Genomic DNA, 23,521 nt, shown 5'->3' on the forward strand with positions numbered 1-23,521 from the left:
CTTCTATTATTATTATTATTATCATTATTATTATTATTATTATTATTTGAAAATATAATAAACACATGCATCTACCATAAAAATCTCATCATCTCAGTAAGAAAGAGGAATTATCCTTACAAGTGAAATGGGAAAAGGTGTCATTTTGTTTCATCTTCTTTAAAAAATACGACCATTATGAATTTTGTAATTAAAGTTTTTATTATTATTATTATTATTATTATTATTATAAATAATGAAATTATCAATAAACATTTTACATACTAGTACCATAAAAATTCTTTCATCTCGGTAAAAGAGAGAGAGAGAGAGAGAGTGTTTATCTCTCTCTGTTCTCTCCAAAAAATACTTATAACGCTTCCAGCGAAAGAGAGGGATTGAGTTACCACAATGACACATTATTATCTTTGTGTGGCAAAAGGGAGAGAGAGGAGAGAGAGAGAGAGAGAGAGAAGAGGAAGAGATGAGAGGAGAGAGAGAGATGAGATACGCTTTGGAGAGAGAGGAGAGAGAGAGAGAGAAGAGGTTAACTTAATTAAGAGTGACATGGATAGATTAGTACGTATTGTATTTCTTTAAAATACTATCACATATGAATTTTGTAATTAATTCAGTTATTATTATTATTATTATATTATTATTATTATTATTGTTATTTGAAAGTATTAAAAACAAATAGTACAAGTACATAAAAAATCTCGAGTCTCAGTAAATGAGAGAGAGAGAGAGAGAGAGAGAGAGAGAGAGAGAGAGAGAGATGAGAGAGGAAAAATTTCAGGACCACGTCATTGCAACACTGCAGCTCTTCCCCCAACTCTTCCCCAAACTGTTCCCCCTCGGGCTGTCACAGAACTTGATATATCTGACAGTTTTAGTACCTGCATCTGAGGAAAAGGTTACAGAGAAGACTGGGATTTCCTTCATTCTTCTTCCATAATTTTTTAAATATAAGCTAAAATCTTACTAATTCACTATGGTATTTTCTTTATTGAATTGATATTATTGCTGTATAAATTAATATTAATATTGAAAATAGTAAATCATTTCTTTATCATACAAAAAAACATACATCTTTGTAGTAGAGAGAGAGAGAGAGAGAGAGAGAGAGAGAGAGAGAGAGAGAGAGAGAGAGAGAGAGAGAGAGAGAGAATTATTATTTTTATGGATGATACCGAGTTACTGACAGCTATAATGAAAACATTGTAATGTAATATTAAAACAGAAGAAGAATTCTAAAAAATACATATGTATTTGTTGGCTTCATGATCGCAGTCTGATTAATTTTATATGTATGAAATGTATTTAGTCATGAAAATAAACATCAAAATACACTAATTAGTGATTATTTTCATCAGAAAATACAGAGAGAGAGAGAGAGAGAGAGGAGAGAGAGAGAGAGAGAAACTGTGCTAAACTATAAAGGATTCTTATCATAGTTTGTGTTTTTTAAAAGCCTTGTAAACTCGGAGCGTCGGAAGCGTCAGCGTCGTAACCTCGGAACAAGCGTCGTAACCCAGGGCGGATTTTTCAATTAATATTTTAAGAAAAAGCGTCGTAACCTCGGAACGTCGTAAGCCGGACCCGTCGTAACCCGGGACCGCCTGTATCTATACTCTATTTTTTTTCATCTGTGCATCGGCCTGTGGTGTTTTTTGTATGGTAACACTGCGTCCCGGGCTTTAGATAGTTACATTCAGCTTACATTCAACGATTATAATAATATCCTATTTCGAATATTAACGGTGTAATTCGCATACAGTAAATATTAAAACACTTTTCAGTTGCAAATGTACACCCAGATATCCTTTTATTTATAACCTAACACTTTCACACAGCGTAACTATTTACCGGGACGCAGTCTTGCCATACACAAACACCATAGGCAGATGGACGATGAAAAAAAACAGCGGTATAGTCGAGGGCCACTAGACTAGATTTTACATGAAATGATAAATAGTTTGTAGAATGTTTAAAGATAAAAAAAAAACACAGTTGCTCACCTGTTTGTTTTAATGAGATTTTGACACTGAAGATTCATGTAAAAGTTTTTTTATGTTAGGATGGAAATTTGTGGTTGCCAGTCTTAAAACAGAGTGCAGATTTTGATCACTTAGCCTGCTACGAATATTTGACTTGGTCTGGTTGAGCAGACTAAATGTTTGTCACATATGTAGGTAGAGCCAAATTAGCTTGCATAAATAGCAGCTTTGTTTCTCAAATAAGGAAACTGATCTTTGGCCAAGCAATTATAAAAGTTGAGCAAGTCCCCTTCATTATACTTGGTACGAAGGCTGTCATTATTCTGAAGATCAATCAGTTCGATTTGTGCTTCGAATTCTACTTCATCAGGAGATACAGAAAAGGGGTTGCTGAACAACTTCAAATCATTGACTTCTTTCTTTAGGTCCTCAAATCGGCTCTCAAAGGCCTCCAAAAGTTTTCCTAATTTTGCTGCATAATATTCATGTCTATTGCATACTTTGTGTTTCTCACACATAAGTTTGTAATTTGGGAAGTGTCCTAACTCTCCTTTAACTATCTGTAACTGAAACAATTTTAGTTTTTGTTCGAAAGCTGTCACATAATTGGCTAGCTGAGAAATAAGTTGGTTATTCCCCTGAAGTTTATGATTCAAGTTATTTAAATGACTTGTGAGATCTACAAGAAATGACAAATCACAAAGCCAGTCAGCATTTGTAAGTTCTGGTACCATCTTATTCTTTTCATTAGGAAATATCTCAATTTCATCCAGAAGACTGATAAATCTTTTCAGCGTATTTCCCCTGCTTAACCACCTTACTTGAGTGAAAAATACTAAATCGCCATATTCTGCTTCAATTTCATCAAGAAATTGCTTGAATTGCCGGTGATGCAAAGCTGAGCGTGACTTGATAAAACTGACTGTAGAAACTACAACTTTCATTACATGATCAAAGTCCAGTTCTTTTCCACACAAATTTTGTTAATGTATTATGCAATGAAATTGTTTCAGTTCATATTTTTGCTCTCCAAGGTATTTAATCAGTAGCTGCACCAATCCATTCTGCTTGCCTATCATTGCAGGAGCCCCATCAGTTGATATTCCTACTAACTTGTCCAAATCTAACTCAATTACTGAAATTTGTTCTAAAAGTCCATTAAGTAAATCACTACCAGTTGTCTGCCCCTTCAATGAACTGAGCCCTACGAGTTCCTCATGAATAGAAAAGTCCTCTGTCACACCACGTACAAATACAAGTAGCTGAGCCGTAGATGTAACATCAGTAGATTTATAAGTGGCTAGGGAGAAGTACACAAATTGTTTACTTTTCTCCTTCAACTGGTCTACTATATCACCCGACAAATCAACAATACGACGTTGCACTGTCATACGATTCAAACTGATATTCTCAAACTTTTTCAAAACATCTGGAGAAAGTTTTTGAGCAGCAAGTAGAATACACTTTTTAATGAAATCCCCCTCTGAAAATGCCTTGGAATGTTTAGCAATCAGGTTTGCAATTTCATAACTCACTTCTGTTACGTCCTGTGCCTCTTTATTTTCCTGAATAAACATATTTTTCTGCACATGAAAACCTTGCATTAGTGATTTAATTTTCTGCTTTCTTAGTTCACCAACAAATTTTTCATAAGGCTTGTGCTTTGTCAGATAATGCCTTTGCAAATTGCATTCCTTACAAACGGCCACACTATTCTGGCATATCAAGCAAATGATTTTTTTTTCACTGTTTTCCACAAAGAAATATTTATCTGTCCATATTTCTTGAAATTTTCTATGTTCATCTTCAAGCTTTCTTTTTCGACTTGAGTTTTTGTCCACAGAAGTACCAGAAGCCATAGTAGCTAAGCAAAATTAATCTGAAAACACTACAATGATAAATGCCTGGCCTTGTAGCAATATCTCCTATTTTAGACTGCAAAGAAACTATCGGAGCTCAGACAAATTGGCTAACTTGTGTGTGTGTGTGTGTTATATAGTACATTTTTACTATTTGTAATTATATCATAGGACGGAGTAATATGTTTATATTTATTATTTTCTTTTACTGTACAGAGAGTGATATATTATGTTTTCTATGATAACTTCGAGGGCCGCCATGTGCTTCACTGGGGGCCGCATGCGGCCCGCGGGCCGCCGGTTGTGCAACATTGCTCTAGATTCAATTCACTTGGTGTTGAAGCAACCTACAGCTGGTGCCAGGAGAAATGGGCGCCTGGCAAGCAAGAAGTTCAGCGTTCTTGGAGTTCCTCGGGGAGCTGGGAGCTGTATAGGCAGTCCCCGGTTATCGGTGGGGTGCTGATAAGCGAAAACCGCCATTAATCAAAACTTAGCGATTTGTGGCGCTTATGGCCCCATAACTCTATTATCAGCATCTTATGACACAAATTACTGAAACTCGACCCATTATGGTGCCATAAATTGCCGATTTCATGGCGCTAGACAAGCACCATAAAATCAAATTGCCATTAACTGAGTCCACTGATAACCAGGAAATGCCTTAATTCAAGCTAGACTGAAGCTGGCACCAGGCTGACTGAGCTCCATGTGAGCTGGAAGCTCTAGGCACTGGGAACTCTAAGGTTGGCATCAGAAATAGCTGACACCAGGAGAGTTGGAAGCCAGGAAAACAGGAGGCTCAGAGTGCTTGGAGTTCTAAAAAACTGAAGCCAGACTGTAGCTGCTGCAAGGAGAATTGGGCACCTGGCTCGCTAGAAGATTGGGGAGCTGAAAACTCCAAAGCTGGAGCCAAACAGTAGTACTAGTTGGCATCAGACAATCTGGGCACCATGTGAGCTGGAAGCTCGGGACACTGGGAGCTCTAGTTGGAGCGAGACTGTAGCTGGTGCCAAGCGAGTTGAGCATCGGGAGTGCAGGAAGCTCTGGATGCTGGAAACTCTATGGCTTGTACCAGGATGAAGCTGGGGCTAGAAAAGCTGGAAGTCAGGAGAGTTCTAAGCCCAGGGCTCTGAAAACTATAATTTACGTCGAACTGTAGCTGGTGCTGCTGGAACTCAAGTTTCACTACAGATAGGGAGACATGGAGGTGACTCTGCTTCCACTGGTTTGATGCAGTATGGAAGCAAGAAACACGTGCCTGAAAGCTAATGGGGTAGAGGATGTTTTGATGTCCTTAGCTTTCATTGAAACAAAGGCAACATGTTCTCCAGAATCTGAGGGTGTGACTAAAAAAATAAGCCCATTTAGGATGAGAGACAACATGTTCTGAACAAAACAAATGTCAGATTCTGCTAAAAGCTAAAGAGAAAAAGACTGCTCTGACACTCTTAGCCGTCATTCGATTCAGAAAAGGTTTTCTTGATATGCCTCATAAAGCACACCCGCTCGATAAGAGGGCTTAGTAGTACTGTAGTTCTCTCTTCTTCCTCAGAGCAAAGGATCTGTTAATTTTTAAGGCAGAAAGAGCAGATCCAGAGCTGGGATGGTTCCTTGTTTGGCTAAAAATACTAGGAGAGAAAAAACTTACTATAAATGATGTCCCGCCTCTCACTAATAAATTCTAGCAGAGGCCAGAGGCCATCAGGAATTAGGTCTCTATGCCTAAACACTGAGTGGAGCATAGTTCAAAACCTCTAACTAATGAAGACCTAAAGATTCTGTATCTCTTCTGTTAAAAGGGTACTAGTTCCAAAATAAGTCACACATGTCTCAGGAAAAGATGAAGTCTGAGACACTAGCTTCATGAATTAGCCCACCAAGTGTGGTAGACAGGGCTAGAGAATGATGTCTGCCTCTGGATTTCATTCTGATAGGCTTCCAGACCATGTGAAGCCCATCCGAAAAAAACAGTACCTTGAAGAGAGAGTCTTGAAAGACAGGTCATGGAAGAAGCCTTGGAGGGCCATCAACAACAGCAAGAATTGGAGAACCACAAAATAACAGGTCCAAAAGGGGTTAAGAGGGTCATCTTAACCAAGAAAAAGAGGTAGCGTCATCGCCATAAGAGCGCCGTGGTAACACAAACCAAAATATGATTTTTACCTGTTTGTTTGTCAAATTTGGCTATAATAAAAATAACTTCGAAAGCTTAAAGGAAAGTTTAGATTTTCTGTTGCACGCCTGATACTGATACCAACAATAATTAGAAAATAAAAAACAAGCTGTAATTGAAAACTTCTTCTTTTTCCTGACTGGCTAGCTCTGAGTGACATCACAAAGTTCCTCCCCTTTTATACCATGCTCGTCATCTTTCAGTTTTCAAAGCAGAAAGGCAGTCTTTTTAACTATATTGACATTTTAACATAGCTAAATTATGGTGTCCTGTGACACATAAATCAGAAAAGCATAAGGAAATTTGTACATTTTCTTTGCTTTTCCAAGAAATATTCCCACAGGTGACATCATATCTGTAGTATGACATCTTCATCCGCTTAACAGATAAATCTCCGTCAGTCAAGCTTGGAGTAATTACATTATACTTTAAGTCAATTACAGTTACAATTATAATTACCAGTCGTGTTATCAAATTACAACTAAAATTAATATTAAACAGAGATAAAGAATTACAATTACAATTGCCTTAAAAATGTGTAATTAATTACATTTCAATTAAATTACAATTACAAGCTTGCCGTCAATGCACAGCCCTAGTGTAAAGGGGGCGTGGCCTAGGCAGGCAAGAGATGACGAATAGTCAATTTTTTTCGCTCCAGATGCAAACACCTTGATCTTAACAAGTGAAAAGCCTCTAATTAGTATTTCCTTGACCATGAAGAAAGGCAGAAAGATGTGGTGATCCAAGTTGCCACATGTTGCAGATGCCCAAGTAGGTGGGAAACAAAAAGGTGGAGAAATGAGTTTTCCTTCAGGAGGCAAACAGGATCAAACATGGCCTGCCTCAAGAACCCACAAATCCTGTCAGAACGGGGGAAGCAAAGTCCACTCACTGGGAAGAGTCTGCTTTAGGTCGTCTGTAAGAACTTAATATCCTGAGAGAATTGCATGCTAGAAACTCAATTTTGAACTATCCTCCATAGAAGCTACCTTGCTTTTGAGGAGGGAGAGAGAGAGAGAGAGAGAGAGAGAGAGAGAGAGATGAGAGAGAGAGAATTGAGAGAGAGAGGAGAGAGATAGAGAGGGCGGAGGGGGGGGGGGGGGGCTCTTCACAAGCAAAAGAATCTCAGCTCTCTGGCATAGAAAGAAAAAATCCAACTTTGTGGGACACTTCCCAGAAATTATCCTATTCCTCAAGTGGGCTTTCCAACCCAGAACTGAGGTTCAAAGAGAAATCTAGGACTGGGTAGAGAATGAAGGAACCTCCTTACAACTACTACATTCAGATGGACAGTTATTACTATGGAACTGACTTTAAACCAGGCCTTAAGGATGAAAAATGGTGGGATCCATCTTTCAAGAAAGATAGGCATCCTAGGAAAAGCTGATGTTTGTGTCTAGGTGTAGAAGTCAAAAGCAATAATTGCAAGGATTCATTTGAAGACCTGAGGAGTCAAAAGAAGCAAAGCACATATCCCTGTAAAAAACTGTCTCAAAAGAAGACGGGTCTGACTCCTTTTGAACTTTGTCTTCTGTTGATAGGAAGGGAACAGCTGCTGTCCAGGAGACTCGCCAACAACCAGGCAAACTCATTGACAACCGAACAAACTGCAGATCAATGCAGCTAGTTGTGGACTGTACAGAATCATGAGAGTCGTGCATACAAATGGAAAATCAAGTGGACTCAATTTCCCAGAAATTCCTTGAGAGGCCATGACAACATCTCAATCAGGCCAAAGATTATGTGGAATCGCACTTCATGTAAAACAAAATTCAGCCAGGTAATAGAAAGCCAAGCAAGAAGTAAGACCGAAGGAGTAAGTTAGTGTACCTACCTACTGGCATAAGGCGGAGAACACAACCACCATTGTGTGAAGACAATAAAAATTTGGGGCACTTGTCTGCGCCATAATGATGAGACCAGGTGAATGTTAGATGAAGAAAGCAGGTCTTTCATATGATGCTTAATTTAATTAATGTTGGTGGACGATGAAGTCTCCAAAAAATACCTCCACTAAGGTTCCGAGCCTTAGCAACCTGAGGACGTCTGAAAAAAATTCTTTTGGCAGATAGGAAAACACTTCAAAAATTCTGGGAGTTGAGACTGAAAATCTAAACAGTGGACTCTAGTAATGATGGTTGTGTACTGAGAAGTATCAACCTCTCCCCTAACCATGTCCTCAAAGGACAAGCTTAGAGGGAAAGCAAGGCTAGTCTCTCCGACAAGGAGGCAAAGTTCCGTCAAAATCCAAGAGATGAAAACAAGAGGCGTTTGTCTTGCTCCGTATCCAACTAAAGTCAAACTCTAGAGAGACTTTGACAGATGGAGAAAAGTCAGAGGAGGAGGTTTCACCAAAAAGTCTTACACAAGAAGTCGATACTAAAAATGTGTGCCCAGAGAACAGAGTCGGGTGCCCACCACACGAAAGACTGGAGGCAGCTTCAATCAGTGCCCTCCTCGACCACAGGTGTAAAAAATTTGGGGAGGCTGTCAATGGAGGAGGGAAGATAACCATATATATCGGACACAAAGCATTTCCAGTGCAGTCTAACTACACATCCATCAAAACACCTTTTCAGCAGCAGTCTACTGAAACCTGGGATGGACTACAGGCTTGACTGAGGGGGGCAACACCGGGGCCAACCCCTTCAGACTCCCTTGGAATGCCAGTATGTCTTCTCCCCTGTGCAAGGGAGCAGGACAGTGACTTTGAATTTAGGGAACACAACAGACTTTAACTTTAGGAGATCCTCAGAGGCAAGATAGCCACCTCCTCCACCACCTATCCAGTATCCAGTAAGACACCTTTCCAGTGGCTGTCTGTCAATACCTGGGACAGACAACAGGCTCGACTGAGGGAGCGACTGCCCATATGTAACCCCCTGGACCTCCCTTGGACCTCTGGTATGTCTTCTCCCCGGTGCAGGGGAGCGGGACAGGGACCTTTGTCTAGGAGCATCAGGGGATGAGCAGCCTCCTCCTCCACTGTACAATACTTCAGAGAACAAGGTTACTTTCTATTAACAAAAGAAAAAACTGACAAAGGCAAGGGAAGAAAGGGGACCAGTGGGGGTTAATTTAATAGCAGGAGAGAGTTGGCGCCAGGTGGCAAGTGCAGGTGCCAATTGTTGGGTGCTCAGAGCTGGTGCTGGGAGGTGGGAGGGCATGAGGAAGAGGGCGAATATGCCGCTCAATTGGCTGCCATTTATGCTCATACAGCATGCAAGCTGGTGACAGCAGCAACTGTTGCCAAGCGAGCTGGAGGCCCAGAGATAAAAGGATAAGCATTCAAGCATTGAGGCCAAGCTAACCTTTCTGTGACGTTCAAATTAAAGTTAGTAATGCCAAAGCAAAAAACAGGAGCCGATTCGGCTATTGAGAACTTATCATCCTTCTCCTCAAGTTCCTCGTAGCAAAATTGGCAAAATTTTAGTCCTTACATTTTTCAGTACTCTGCTAAGGAAAGTGTGATGAGTAGCCTAAGCCCAGTGAACAATTCATAGATTGCAAACGTTTGGCCTAAAACAATAACATAAGATTTAAGAATTACATTTAAGACAATTACCATATATACTTGTGTAACACGTGACCCCCATATTTTCACCCTAAAACAATGATTTGATCATGTATCTCATGTAACATGAGAGTTCAACTTTTGAGACCAAACTAAAATAGGCTAACCTCTTTTCCTCCTGTTTATCTATCCCATTTTCTAGTTAGACTAACCCCTTTTCCTCCATTTCTTTATCTATCCCTTCTTCTAGTTAAGTTAAAACGAGTAAAAGAGAAAGCTAAAAGTATTGTCAGTAGTGTTATGCTTGTTGTGTAAATGCATACAGCCAGAAAAAGCCGATTTGCTATGAACAACCGAATCCGATAATTACAGCGGTTTGCTTGCATTTCAACCATTGTACGATAGCAAAAAAAAATTACCGTAGTTATGTTACAAATGACGTTAAATAGAATAGGACTTGATATATTTTTACATTACTATATCCTCATTCGCTATGGAGGAAAGATCGGCAAGGGCGTATACTGCTAAATTTAAGCTGCTAGTTGTAGCTGAAGCTGAGGAAAGAATATTCATCTGCTAACGACTATTATAGTGCATCAGCAACATGGAAACTTCGGCATAGCACCATCAAACTCAACCGTAAACAAAATTTGAGATAAATGTGTTTTAATCAAAACTATTTGGCATGAAAGAACACATTTTACTGTGTTCACTCCGATAAAAGATAAATATGTGAAGCTCGTAGCATTCTGATGAAATCAAGTGAAAATATCGAACAATCTGTTGATTTTTTTACTCAATAAACATGCCCTCAGCGCCATCTACTAACGAAAAAATAACTAAATTTCATTCACAACGATACGAATTTAAGTGATATTTTGACTTGAAAACACTTCGTATATCGTAAAATAGCTTTGTCTCATATCAAAAGAGTATTAAAATAACCTTGTCCCATATCAATAGAGTATCTTGAGATTCATTTACGCTAACTAGAAGTAAAAAAATTGCTCTGATTTTACTTCAATACAGCAAAATAAACTTACCTTGCAATCGTCATAAGCTGATTTCCACACCAAAACACTGATTGCTTTTTTTGTATTTTATAATACAACAATAGTAATATGAAAATACATACAATGTTATTGGATGCAGTGAAGTAAAGCATAACTTTTTAAAAGATCCACAGAAAAAATGCATATTCATTATGTTTGTATTTTATCAAACGATACTAGCATGTGAATATATTACATACGCTAATCTTATATCTCATGTATGATGCGGCCCCCTTAAAATTAGCTCCAAAATTAGGTCTTCAAAAGTCGCATGATATGCGAGTATACATATACGGTAATTATCACTGGCCAGGTGCTCCCCCACACTCAGTAAATGCAACATGAATGCAAATATGTGTTTGGTTGCTGATTAAGTAAGATTCCACTGAAATCCAGAGAATAACCATACACACTGGATGTTTCCATGAGTAAGGCAGAAAATAGAATGAGGTGGTCGGCTAAGTCGTTACCAGTACTATCGCCGATAGTGGGCAGCATCATGTACCTACAATGAGCTTTCAAAAGCTTCCTGTAAAATTTTAATTTTTTTCCTGCTGAGTGGAAAATATATTAGCTATAATTACTTGGTAAGTCACTTATATAAAAAGTGAGTTTGATAAATACTTCAAGAACAAGAATACACTCCAGCAGGTAGCCTCAGAGATTAGAAGACACTTCCATCTGAGAGCTCTGAAACCTGCACCTTAATTCACTTCACAACCTAATATCCAAATCTCTCCTCTCAAACTCTTGTGTGCCACAGTTTAACTACAACTTCCAAGGCATTCTAAATAAAGATGCTACCTGCTAACAGTGACTCTATATGATTAATCTGACATTGCTGATACCATCTACAGAAAATTCTCCACTTGGCCTGATAGGGATTTCTAGTAGATAATCCAGCCTAGTTGGTGATATCCTTGGCTGCCCTGCTTAAAAATCCTCTTAAGGAGGCCTCATCTGATAGCCTCCAAGCATGAAGGCCAACTGGAATGAGGGTGATGCAATACTTTGTCCCAAGTATCTATCAGGAGTGCTAGAAGATCCAGGTACCACGTCTGTTGTGGCCATCAAGGAGCCACCAGCATCAACCTCATGCAATGTTCCAGACTGCCCAAGGATACCATAAAATCATCACTTAACCAAGTTAACTGAATTAATGGCTAGGGTAATAATTTGGCAGCCTGATGTTCAACTATAAAAGAACCCCTCCCACCATGGAAAGCACCAACTTTACAATTTCTCACAGGCTTTTGGATGAAGACATAATCCTCAGGAAAGACCTGACCTCATCTACTTTTGAGTTGGCCACTCATTACCATATATTGCTCTTCCCTGAAACATACTTGGGGATCAAGGTCATGTTCCTCTCTTCTTCCCCTTGCAGGATCTTCACTGGCAGGAGACACATTCGCTAAGATCTTTTCCTCCTTCATTTGTTTAGATATATCACAGTCACAGAACTGCCATAACTCTTGCTCTCTTGCCAGACAAATGGCCAACATATTCCTTGAGAGCAAGGAAGACAACCTTCACATCCAAAAGACTGACATAGAGCACTCAATTCTTCTGACCAATGAACTGGAGTATTCAATCCCTCTACAAGCATCTGATAATAAGAGAATGTCTCAGGCTGGAATGCTAAAGGCACCACTGATATGAAGTTCCAAAGGTCTTTTCAAAACTCAAGGTCTAAATATATTTAGTGAGGAATAAGAACTGGGAGGCTTTTTGGGGTCTAACAGAAGAAAACATTTCTATTTCTGCTGCCACTGCAGCAAAAGTGACCACCATCTGAAGAATGGTACAAAATTTACTAGCACTGACAAGTGACATGAGACTCTAGTCCATAACTTAGGACCATAAACCTCCTGGCCCTGCCTAGAGAGCCAGACTGAAACAGGTGCTGTCATGAGCCATCCCAAAATGTGTCATCAGTCTTGAATGTTCCAAATCTCATTTGCCCCAGTTGACAATCATCGTCAAGTAGCAACACAGACTAGAAGGACCTCCAAAGTGAGTGATATTCATGATGAGAGGAGGCCATAAATAGCAATACTGGAGGAAGGGGCCAAAAATGAAATCTTCATCATAAAATAGTTTTATAGATACTTACAAGTAATTACATAAGTGTAGTTTCAACTCTCGCAGCAGCTAATATTTGGAAATTTGCGGTAGTGATGCTTTTGTTTTGGGCGGGTGACTAACCCCAATAGCTTTAGATGGAATGACTTAGTCTTGAAACTTGAAGGGCAGGTTACTTCTCAAAACCACTTGCAGGACGCTTCTTCACAAAAAGGGCTTACTCAGCATCATGACTTCTTTCTCTCCGATTATGAACTACAGACTTTACTTGTTTCCATTCCCACTCTCTCTTGTGAGTCCTCTTCCTCTCTTATCCTTCGTCTCTTATCTCTGATGATCTGATCCTCTCTTCTCTGATGATCTGATCTCTTCCCTTCCTCAAAGTCCTATATATATATACGTCGATCTCGGGGCAGGGCTGAAAGGGCGGGGCTAACCAACGAATGTTCCATCCCAAGAACTTCTCAGAAGACTCTGGATGAAAAGTTACATCATATCCAAAGCGTCCTGTTCCTTCTGACATCCGCATGCTGGAGTTCCACAAAACAACAGAGTATTCTCGAACAATCATGAGAACAGACGCCCCAAATACTTGCAGGAATGCCTCCTTGCTGCAGACCTACTCGAAGAAGATATATTTCCCTTTTCTTTAATATATGTTTCTTCGCTATGAAGTCATTACCATGACAGTATGTACTTCAGGTCCATGGTAACCCCAGGTTCCCCCAAGACTCAACACCCTATGTCAAGACAAACAGAAAAAAAGGATGGAAGGGAATCTTCCTTTGCTTCTTCCTCCAAAACCATGTCAGCCACTGACAACAGACCTAGGGTACTTCAATTTTCATATACCGTTTCTACTTCACGCTGTCTACATTTAGCAATATGTAACATCTGCAGATGATCCTGAAAAACCCTTTGCTCTAATGAGCTTCCTGACAGTCAGTATCGTGTCAGGGCCAGAGCGGACAATCCTCAGTGGAATCGCCTGAAGTGAGTCTGTCTGAGTATACTAATAGGTTTTTAAGGGAGTAGCCTTGGAAAATCCATCAGTAGTCCAAGGAGATCTGGGAACCACTCCTTCGAGGGCCCAAATGAGGCTATTAAAGTCATCATTGCAATTTGGTGGGTGCAAAACTTGTTTAGAACTTCCCTCACCATGCTGAATGGTTGGGAAAAAAAGTCGATTATTTGGGTGGGTCCTTGTACAAAAAAAAACAAAACCAGTCTTGTAGCATGGCATCTGCCGTCCATGCTAGAGGATCTGGGGCTGGTGAACAGAATAATGGAAAATGACGATTCCTGGAGGTTGCAAAGAGGTCCAAGATTGGTTTTCCCCACAGTTTCCATAGATTCAATCAGACTAACGGATGCAGACTCCATTCTGTAGGAAGGACCTGTCTTTGATGGCTTAGTTTGTCTACCAATACATTTATTTTTCTCTGAATAAATTGCGTCAGGATTCTGGTTTGATTCTGGTGTGCCCACAGGAGAAAGGCCCATGCTGAATGGTGGGAAAGTATATAGGTCCTTGTACAACCAGTCTTGTAGCATGGCATCTGCCGTCCATGCTAGAGGATCTGGGGCTGGTGAACAGAATAATGGAAAATGACGATTCCTGGAGGTTGCAAAGAGGTCCAAGATTGGTTTTCCCCACAGTTTCCACAGATTCAATCAGACTAACGGATGCAGACTCCATTCTGTAGGAAGGACCTGTCTTTGATGGCTTAGTTTGTCTACCAATACATTTATTTTTCTCTGAATAAATTGCGTCAGGATTCTGGTTTGATTCTGGTGTGCCCACAGGAGAAAGGCCCACGCTGCTTCATCACGTAAGGAAAAAGAGAGTCCCTCCTTGCTTTTTGACAAAAGACAGGGCAATGGTGCTGTCTGAGTGAACTGTCACTGTCTTGTTGAGCACCTCCAACTCGAAGAACTGTAGTCACAAATGTATCGCATTCAACTCCTTGACGTTGATATGTCAACTTTGTTCCAGGGACCATGTCCTGGGAATTTCCTTGTCCCCCCAGGAGAGCTCCCCAACCTAGGTCCAATGCATCTAAGTAGAAGTCTGGGTCAGGGCTCAGAGGGAGGAGAGACTTCCCTTTCAACAGACTGTTTTCTGACTTCCCCCACTGCAAGTCCCTCTTGATTTCTTGAATCACGGGGAAAATGAACGTATCTGGTATTTTCTTCTGTCTCAGTTGGTCGTCAGGAAGAATTGTAGAACTCTCATGTGGAGTCTGCCTATGGATGGTAGAGTCCCTAGGAGACACATCCATTTGTTGGCTGAGCAGTCTTGTAGAGAGAGAGAGAGAGAGAGAGAGAGAGAGAGAGAGAGAGAGAGAGAGAGAGAGAGAGAGAGAGAGAGAAACTCGTTCACCATCCTCAGATAGGGTTCTACTTTCTTGGGGGGACGAAAAAGCCCAAAAACTCCAAGAGCCTATCGTCATTCCCAAATACAGACTCTCCTGAGTCAGAATCAGCTGGAACTTCTGCATACTGATCAATAAACCAAAGTCTTGGGTCAGAAGTCTTTTGAAGGTACTAAGTATGTACCTTCTTCAACTGGGATTGAAGGATTGCCATAAGATGGAGCCACTTTGCCAGGGGGGAGAGCACTCGAATGAATACATGAAGGGCAGTAGAGGCCGAAGCACAGAGCTCAAAACTGATAGACTTTGTCCAGGAACACAAACCTGAGGTGCTTCTTGAAGTCCACATATATGGGAATATGGAAGCATTATGCACCCTGCATATCGATGGAAATAATCAACTCCCTGACGAATGGATGATAGGACGGTTTCCATCCTAATTTTAGTCTTTTGTATGAAGAAATTCTGGGTGCTGATGTCCAAAGATAGTTGTAAAACCTCTGAGAACTGACATCTTCAACCATCTCTATTGCCCTCTTCCTGTGGAGGAATGAAACTTCAAGGCCAAATACCTCACTGAGCCTATTGAGTAGGCAGTCAATACGATGGGCATATTGACTAAGGGCAATTTCTCCTTGAACGGGATGGAGAAGCCCTCCCTCAGGACATTCACAATCCAAGGTTCCGCTCATTTCGCTCTCCATCTTTCCCAAAAATGAAGGATTCTGGCTCCTACTGGAGTACAGAGAACAGTCTTTTCAGTGCGTCCTCGACTTTCAGACCACTGCCAAACTCTAAGTTGATTTCCACTGTAAGTTGATATTTTACCGTTATTCCACTTAAACAACGCTTACGGTGCCATAACTGGAGCTTTGGCCCATAACTTGATGTTGCATCAAGTTACAATGCAGCAAGCCTATTCTTGCCATTAGTGCCATCAAAGGCTCTGTAAAAGGCTATTAACGCTGCTGAAAAAGCACCATAAGTTGAAGATGCAATGTACTGTGGATTGCAGAAACATGGTGGTGGTCTACGGGTGAGAAGAGGAGCACCTTGGTGGTATACAAGCACCAAAGCTCTCTCTTCTAAAGCACCCCATAGTGAAGAGAGAGGGCAACTCCTGGGAGCCATCTCAGATGCCCTTTTCTGTACAAGAGAGGACACCAAGTCAGTCTGTAGCACAATCCTAAGGAAAAGAGCAGTCCTTAATTTTGCATACTCATACATTACAGGCAATGGTTTGTATTCCTGTGGGAACAAAGGAGACAAACAGTAGACAGCAGTACTACTAACCATAAAATCAACCAGTAATTTCCAATAATTGCACTTAATATACACTTATATGAGGCAAAACCATCACCACACAAGGAAATGAAGGATAACATAACCTGAAACAATTACAAAGATCAAAAATAAATTATGAAAAAGCAAGAACTGGTCAAGGTCTGTGGAGGAAAGTTACCAGGTCTAGTGAGACAAGCCACTCCACTTGATATGACTATTTTCTGCCTACTGAGGGACTTGGGAGTCCGAATGTGCAAAAGGCAAGCTAGTTTTTTCTCTATTGTCTTGAGTGTACGCATCTGGAAAAGGAGCTGATGCACCTGAAGGCTAAATGTATTGACGGGTTTGTAGAAACAAAAATAGGAATTAAGATTTGAAAAACTCACCCCATCAGAAATAAATGGCGCTCCAACTGCCATCAATTTTCGCACAAGAGCAACGTTTCCTGCTTTAGCAGCTGCCACTAGCCTTTTACCAAGTTCAGTGATAGTAGTCAAATGCAAAGTATCTCGTACAACTACTTTTGGTTGCTCATTAACATTCATGGTAGATGAATTGGCAGTGTTGGCTGATCCTCCTGTTGCTAAATAAAAATAATAAAAAATACACATGCAACATGGAAAACTTTTCTTTATGTACCAATATATATCCTTTTTCCCTTTCAAATGTATTGGGACTGAATACTCTTTACCTTCCAAATTTATGCTTTAGTTTGGAAGTTTCAGTTGGCTGCTCTTTCTTTTTCCATGAAAGACGTTACACTTTGGATTCTTGAATAGTTTACACATGAAATCACAGCTAACTGATAATTTGAGCAACCTAGCCTCATACAAAAACAATTATCCTTCACCCTTACAGCATACTGATCCCAAGAAAGGTAACCTATCAAACCTTTTTGATATCCCCTTGGCTACTTTGACTTCCACATAGCTTCAATTTCCCCTAATAAGCAAATCTTTCTAGGTATGTACTTACCCCCTATCATTTGCTTGATCTGAGACTACTTGGAGCAAGTTCAATAAATGTTAAAATTGAAATGATAGTTAATGAATGCTTCCAATAGTTCACCTACTCATTGGAGGGTGAAGGTAAGACAGCGACTGTTTTGGTTGTCATTCTTACCTTAATCTCTTAATAGGGAAGGAGGGAGGGATCTCAAAAGATTGAGGGTTAGTACTTAAAAATTGATTTTCCCATAAAAATCATTATTGTTAAGGTGAAACTTACCCTCTATCATTTGTTGACTGTACACTGAGTGCTGGAGGAGGGCAAGAGATTTCCTTATAACCAAAATGATATTTTTATAATAAAATAAGGTTTCACACATACTTACCAAACAATTACAAAGCTGTAAGCTTTCTTATCTGACAGTCGAAAATTCAAATTTCCTGGCGCCGGGGCACTGCTATCGTTCATGTAGGCGATACAGGTCCAGCCCACTTTCAGGAATGCCCGGTAATAGAGAGCTAACTACCGTCAATTCATTTTCTGCCGCCTACGTAGTAACACTTGTGGGTTTTTTCTTGCAGTCAACTGTTATCGCCATTTTGGATTTCGTTCGTTTTGGTGAAGTAGAAATTCTTGGTTGTTTTTTGCTGGTTAGCTGCTTGGTTAGCTTCCAGTCAGCTAGGAGCTAGTATATTATGTTGAACTCTAGTTCATCATCTGTTAAGTTTTGCAGCAATGGCAGCAAAATGAGATTACCTAAGTTGTGTTATGATCCACACACTGTGTTAAGTATAGGGGGCAAAGTTGCAGTAAGGACTTGACTTGTACTGAATGCCAGGATTTAGATGAGCAGGGGTGGAAGACTTAAAGCTCACTCAGATAAGATGGAGAAAGATAGAAAGAGGAAAGTAGCCATTAGAGCAGGTAGCAAGCATATTGTTGAGTCAACTCCTTTGCCCATAGAGGCGAAGAAGTCTTCTTTCTCTTCACCTCTTTTATCTAATATTTCTCCAATTGATAGCCCCCCTACTTCTTTACCTATGACTCCAGTCCAGGTAGCACTTGCCTTTGATCCTAACACCATTGCCATTTTAGAGTCCAAGATGGACAAAAAGTTTGAGACTTTGGCAAAATCCGTTATGGATTTAGGTCTGTCATTCCGTGCTTTTGTGGAAAAAGAGTGATAGCGAAAAGTGCAGTGTTGTGCAACGTGTCAGTGCTGTGTCCGAGGAGGCGGCTGCCCATCTCCCCAGTTCCCCTAAAAGAAGGTCACTGTCCCGCTCCCCCACACCTGGGAGAAGACATACTGGAGGTCAAAGGGAGACTGGGGGGGTTTGCCCACTGGTAGTCGTCGACTCCGCCGAGATTGTTGACTCACGGTTGTCGACAAAATGCCACTGGAAAGGCCTAGAAGTGAATGACATGCAGTTGTCATCTGATTCCAATGTGCTGTCACCAGATAAGAGGCAACAAATGTGGAGTGGTGCAGTGTCGCGTCCTTTGAAAAGAAATGCGGTTTTTGTGGACAGTACGCCTCCGCCTGTGAAGAAGTCAAGAGAGCAGTGGATCCCACAGCCATCTTGCTATCGTTCATGTACGTGATACAAGTCCTGCTTACTTTCGGGAATACCCGGTACTGCTGAGCTAACTGCCGTCAATTCGTTGAGCCGCAATGTCCATCTGTGAGGAGGGAGGGCTCTGATTATGTAATTGTTTGGTATGTATATGTGAAACCTTAATTTATTATAAAAATATCATTTTCACATAAGTGACTTACCAAACAATTACAAAGCTGAATCCACTTTACCCGGATGGTGGGTATATGGACAGCTTATGAAAAGACAGCGATAATATATGCTCACATTATAACTAATGTTTACAGTACCTTCCCTTGTGAGAGAGCAGCTGTGGGTGAATACTGCCTCTGGTCGGCACTCTCATCACTTGTAGGAGATGTGGCAGTAATGGCCAGGGTCGTCCCTACTAATGGTGGGATTTTGTAACCATGGAGGTTCACTGATGGTTAACAAAATTAAAAAGTTTTGCCCTTGCCCTGGGCTAAGACCAGATAATCAACAGAACCTACATTAAAAAACAATAACCATACCCTAACCATAAAAATAAAAAACTGGAGGGTACTCCAGGTACCGTGAAACCCCAGGCTCCCCAACGACTTGACAACCTTAACCAAGGCGAGGAGATAGTAGAGGGAAAAAAGGTCCCCCTATGGTTCCTTTCCCAACAACAAGCCCGCCACCGACAACGGTCCCAATCTGGAACAATTTTCATTCTAAGTCCTTCAGATAATGCAATGAGAACACTGATTTCGACTTCCAAAACGTCAATTGCAGGATGGAAGATAGCGACATGTTATGTCTAAAAGCTAATGAAGTCGCCACTGCACGAACTTCATGCGCCTTTACCTTAAGTACACGAAGAGTCTAATCTTGAGCTTGAGTGTGAGCTTCCGAAATCAGATTCCTCAAGAAGAACGAAATAGCATTCTTGGAGAGAGGATGGGAGGGGTCTCTCACTGAACACCGAAGTCAATTTGAGTTTGCCTCGCAATTTTTCTGTCCTAAACAAGTAGTGTTTAATGGCTATGACCGGACATAATGATCGTTCTTCGTCTTCTGATCCCACTATGTCTGTCAAGTTCTTAATAATGAAAAAGCGAGGCCAAGGGTTCAATGGGTTCTCGTTCTTTGCAAGAAACTCCTTTACATAGAGCACACTGCGTTACTCTGTGCGACACCCACTTCTTCACTAATCGCTTGCAACTCACTTATCCTGCCTGCTGTGGCTAAAGCAACTAGGAAAACTCTTCTTTGCTAAATTCCTTAACGAAGATTCGTTAAGAGGCTCGAACTGCGGACTGGAAATCCAGCTCAGTACTATGTCCAGACTTAACCACTTTTGAAGACTCGAAAGATCTAACAAGGTCACTAATGTTCTGATCTTCCGAGACATCAAGGCCTCTATGTTTAAAAACAGATGAAAGCATGGATCTATATCCTTTAATCATAGACGTGAATAGCTTTCAAGAATCCCCAGATATCTGTGATTTCAGTTATAGCAGTCTTAGAAGAAGAGATGCTATCTTGTCTACACCACCATCTAAATACTTTGCACTTCGATTGGTAGAGCTCGGCAGAAGAGCTTCTTCTACAGCTCGCAATAGCTTCTGCCGCTCGACGCAAAAAGCCTTTTGCTCTAACAAGGATCCTGACAGTCTAAATCCTGTGAGATTCAGAGCAGACGATCTTTGGTGATACCGGTCGAAGTGGGGTTCTTTGAGCAGACGCAGACTTTGTGGAGGGAGCCTCGGGAAGTCCACTAGAAGTTTTGTTAAGTCAGGGAACCTTTCTTTCCTGGGCCAGAATGGAGCTATTAAAGTCCTTGGCACATTTTGATGATACTGAAGCTTGTTGATGACTTCTCTCAACATTGCGAAAGGGGAAAAAGCAAATACGTTGAGGTCCATCCAATATAGAAGCATAGTGTATGTTCTCCACGCTTGCGGATCCGGCACTGGAGAACAGAAGGTCGGAAGATGATTGTTTCTTGAGGTGGCAAAGAGATCTATCGCTGGCTTTCCCCATAACTTCCATAGATCTCGACATACTCTCTCATTTAGAGTCCATTCCGTTGACAGGACCTGCTTCAAGCAGCTCAATTCGTCTGCTAACACATTCATTTTCCCTTGCACGAACCTCAGGAAGAGTGAAATCTTGTGCTCGTTCACCCAGAGGAGGAGAACTTCTGCTACCTCATTGAGAGAGAATGAATGTATGAATGTGTTCCTCCCTGTTTCTGGACGTACGACAGGGCCGTTTGTCCGTGAAGATCGCCACCTTCCTTCCAGTGACTAGAGGAGCAAACGCTTTAAGTCCTAAAAGAATCGTCTTTAATTCTTGACATTTATGTGCAGGTTCCTTTCTCGATCTGTTCAAAGACCTAAGGTCCTTCTGTTCCCTATTAAGGTTTCCCATCCTACGTCCAACTCATCTGAATAGAACTCTAGGTCGGGGTTCAATGTTACAAGGGAAAGGTCTGCTTTTATATCTTCTGTCAAGGGAAAATCTATCGAATCTGGTTGAGTCTTCCAGTTCCAGTTTGCTTTCAGGAAGAACTGGACAGATCTCATGTGGAGGCGACCCAACATCACGAAACCTTCCACTGAAGCAAGGGTTCCAAGGAGGCTCATCCAATCCCGTGCTGAGCATGACGGGCGTTCCAGGAACTCCTGGACTGTCGTAAGACATGATTCTATCCTCTTTGGGGAGAGAAAACCCCGAAAAGCTTGAGTGTCTAGAATCATACCTAAATAGGGAATCCTCTGTGTCGGAGACAATTGGGACTTCTCGATGTTTATTTGAATTCCTAATTGTTGAGTCAGGTTCAATGTCCTTTGTAAGTCCTTCACACACTGACAACTGGACTTGGACCTCAGTAGTCAGTCGTCTAAGTAGAATGCTGCATTTATTCCCATTCTGTGCAGCCAAACTCCTAGAGGAGCGAGAATACGAGTGAATACTTGTGAAGCTCTTGATAGTCCAAAGCAGAGGGCTGTGAATTGGAACACCCTCTTTTTGAAGACAAATCTCAGAAATTTCTTGGACTCCTGATGAATTGGGACATGAAAATATGCGTCCTTCATGTCGAGAGACACCATCCAGTCGTCCGGTTGTAAGGCTGACATCACCGACCGACTGGTTTCCATTCGAAACTTCGTCTTTAGTACGTAGAGGTTCAATGCACTCACGTCTAATACTAGTCTCCAGTCCCCGGAAGCCTTGGGGACTACGAAGAGTCTGTTGTAGAAGCCAGGGGAGTTCTTGTCCATTACTTCTTCTATGGCTTTCTTGTTGATGAGCGCTTCTACCTCTTTGGCTAAAGCCAAAACTCTTACTGATCCCTTCGAGTATGCTGTCAAGCAGATGGGTACAAGGGACAGCGGAGGGTCTTGTACTAAAGGGATCGTGTAACCTTCTTTCAGCACCTGGACTACCCACTGCTCCACTCCTCTCCAACTCCATTCCTCCCAAAACATCATATCTCCCAAGTACAGAAACAGATAGCTTAAAGAAAGTACATACTGCAGATATCTATCTAAGCACACCTAAGCCAATTCCTGAGGGGGTAGATGTAAATACTCCTCTTCCTAAATAAGAGACAAAGGAAAATTTTGTCAGGAGGAGGCAGGTTTATAAGACTCCTCTCATCAAGGACAAATGTATATCCAGAACCAGACGGTCTCAAAGGACCAGGTGCTAAAGCTCTCATAATCAATCAGGCAGAAACTTGAAAGTCCAATGCTATATCATTGTGTAGACTCATTGATGCCTCGCATGGACTCACTTAAAACTCACTGACTCCATGCTTGCAGACATTTTGCATGGACTCGCTGATGCCTGTACGAATTCACTGACACCTCATGCAAACTTGATAAAGCACTGCACAGCCTCGTTGACAAATGCAGAACCATACGCAAATTCTCCATCTACCATGGCTGATTATTTAGTGGAAACCAATGGAATAACAGGTGAATACAAGTATTTGACATGCTTAGTCTAAGCTTGAAAAGCTGTCCATAAAAACCACAAAAGCCTGGCTAGGGACATAACTGGTGGCCGTGTCAAAATAAAACTTGGAGATCAGTGATCAAAGGGAAGAACTGGCACGAACGCTTACTACCTGACTAACTAGTATCCTGACTGCCTATCTACAGCCTTAGGCCTCCTATTGACTACTGCTAGCGCAATGGCAGCACTCCCTACAGATCATGATCAGTTAGCTGGCTCAGACAAATTGCTAGAATAACCGTGGGACAACGGATCTAACACAAGATCTAGACCTAGCCCCCTGTCCTCATGCGACTGTGATCTAACTCTGTCCATGAAGGACCAAAAGCACAGGCAGAAGACAGAAGGAACAGTCCTTGAGCATCCAGGGATGTTAGTCCTTGTCTGAAAACCCCTGGACCACCAAGGCAGGGGAACTGTGGTGACAGGCAAGACTGCATCTGCGGAAGCAGCCAAATGAATGACAGGACACTGGCTTTTAATGCACCAGACACAATCAATGCAAAAGACTCTAATTGTTACACAAAATTCAATTCTGGATTTAACCAAGTCAATACATGCTTAATTGCATTAAATCTAACCTACTACCCTGAACTGACAATTTGGGTGTAAAAGGATCTATATATCCAATATACAGTAAACTATAAAATTATTCTCTAAATAA

General features: G+C 41.2%; 1 protein-coding gene across 1 annotated transcript in view; it reads right to left on the bottom strand.

The window, feature by feature from the left end:
* The window catches only part of LOC135221163 (ankyrin-1-like), a 147,673-nt gene that overhangs the window by 114,526 nt on the left and 9,626 nt on the right, over nucleotides 1-23,521 (bottom strand). Inside the window, exon 3 of the mRNA XM_064258988.1 lies at nucleotides 16,711-16,907. Within this exon, the coding sequence (XP_064115058.1) occupies nucleotides 16,711-16,907 (197 nt within the window). The remainder of the gene's footprint in view (nucleotides 1-16,710; nucleotides 16,908-23,521) is intronic.

The sequence above is a fragment of the Macrobrachium nipponense genome, chromosome 2, assembly GCF_015104395.2.
Source record: "Macrobrachium nipponense isolate FS-2020 chromosome 2, ASM1510439v2, whole genome shotgun sequence".
Classification (NCBI taxonomy): Eukaryota; Metazoa; Arthropoda; class Malacostraca; order Decapoda; family Palaemonidae; genus Macrobrachium; species Macrobrachium nipponense.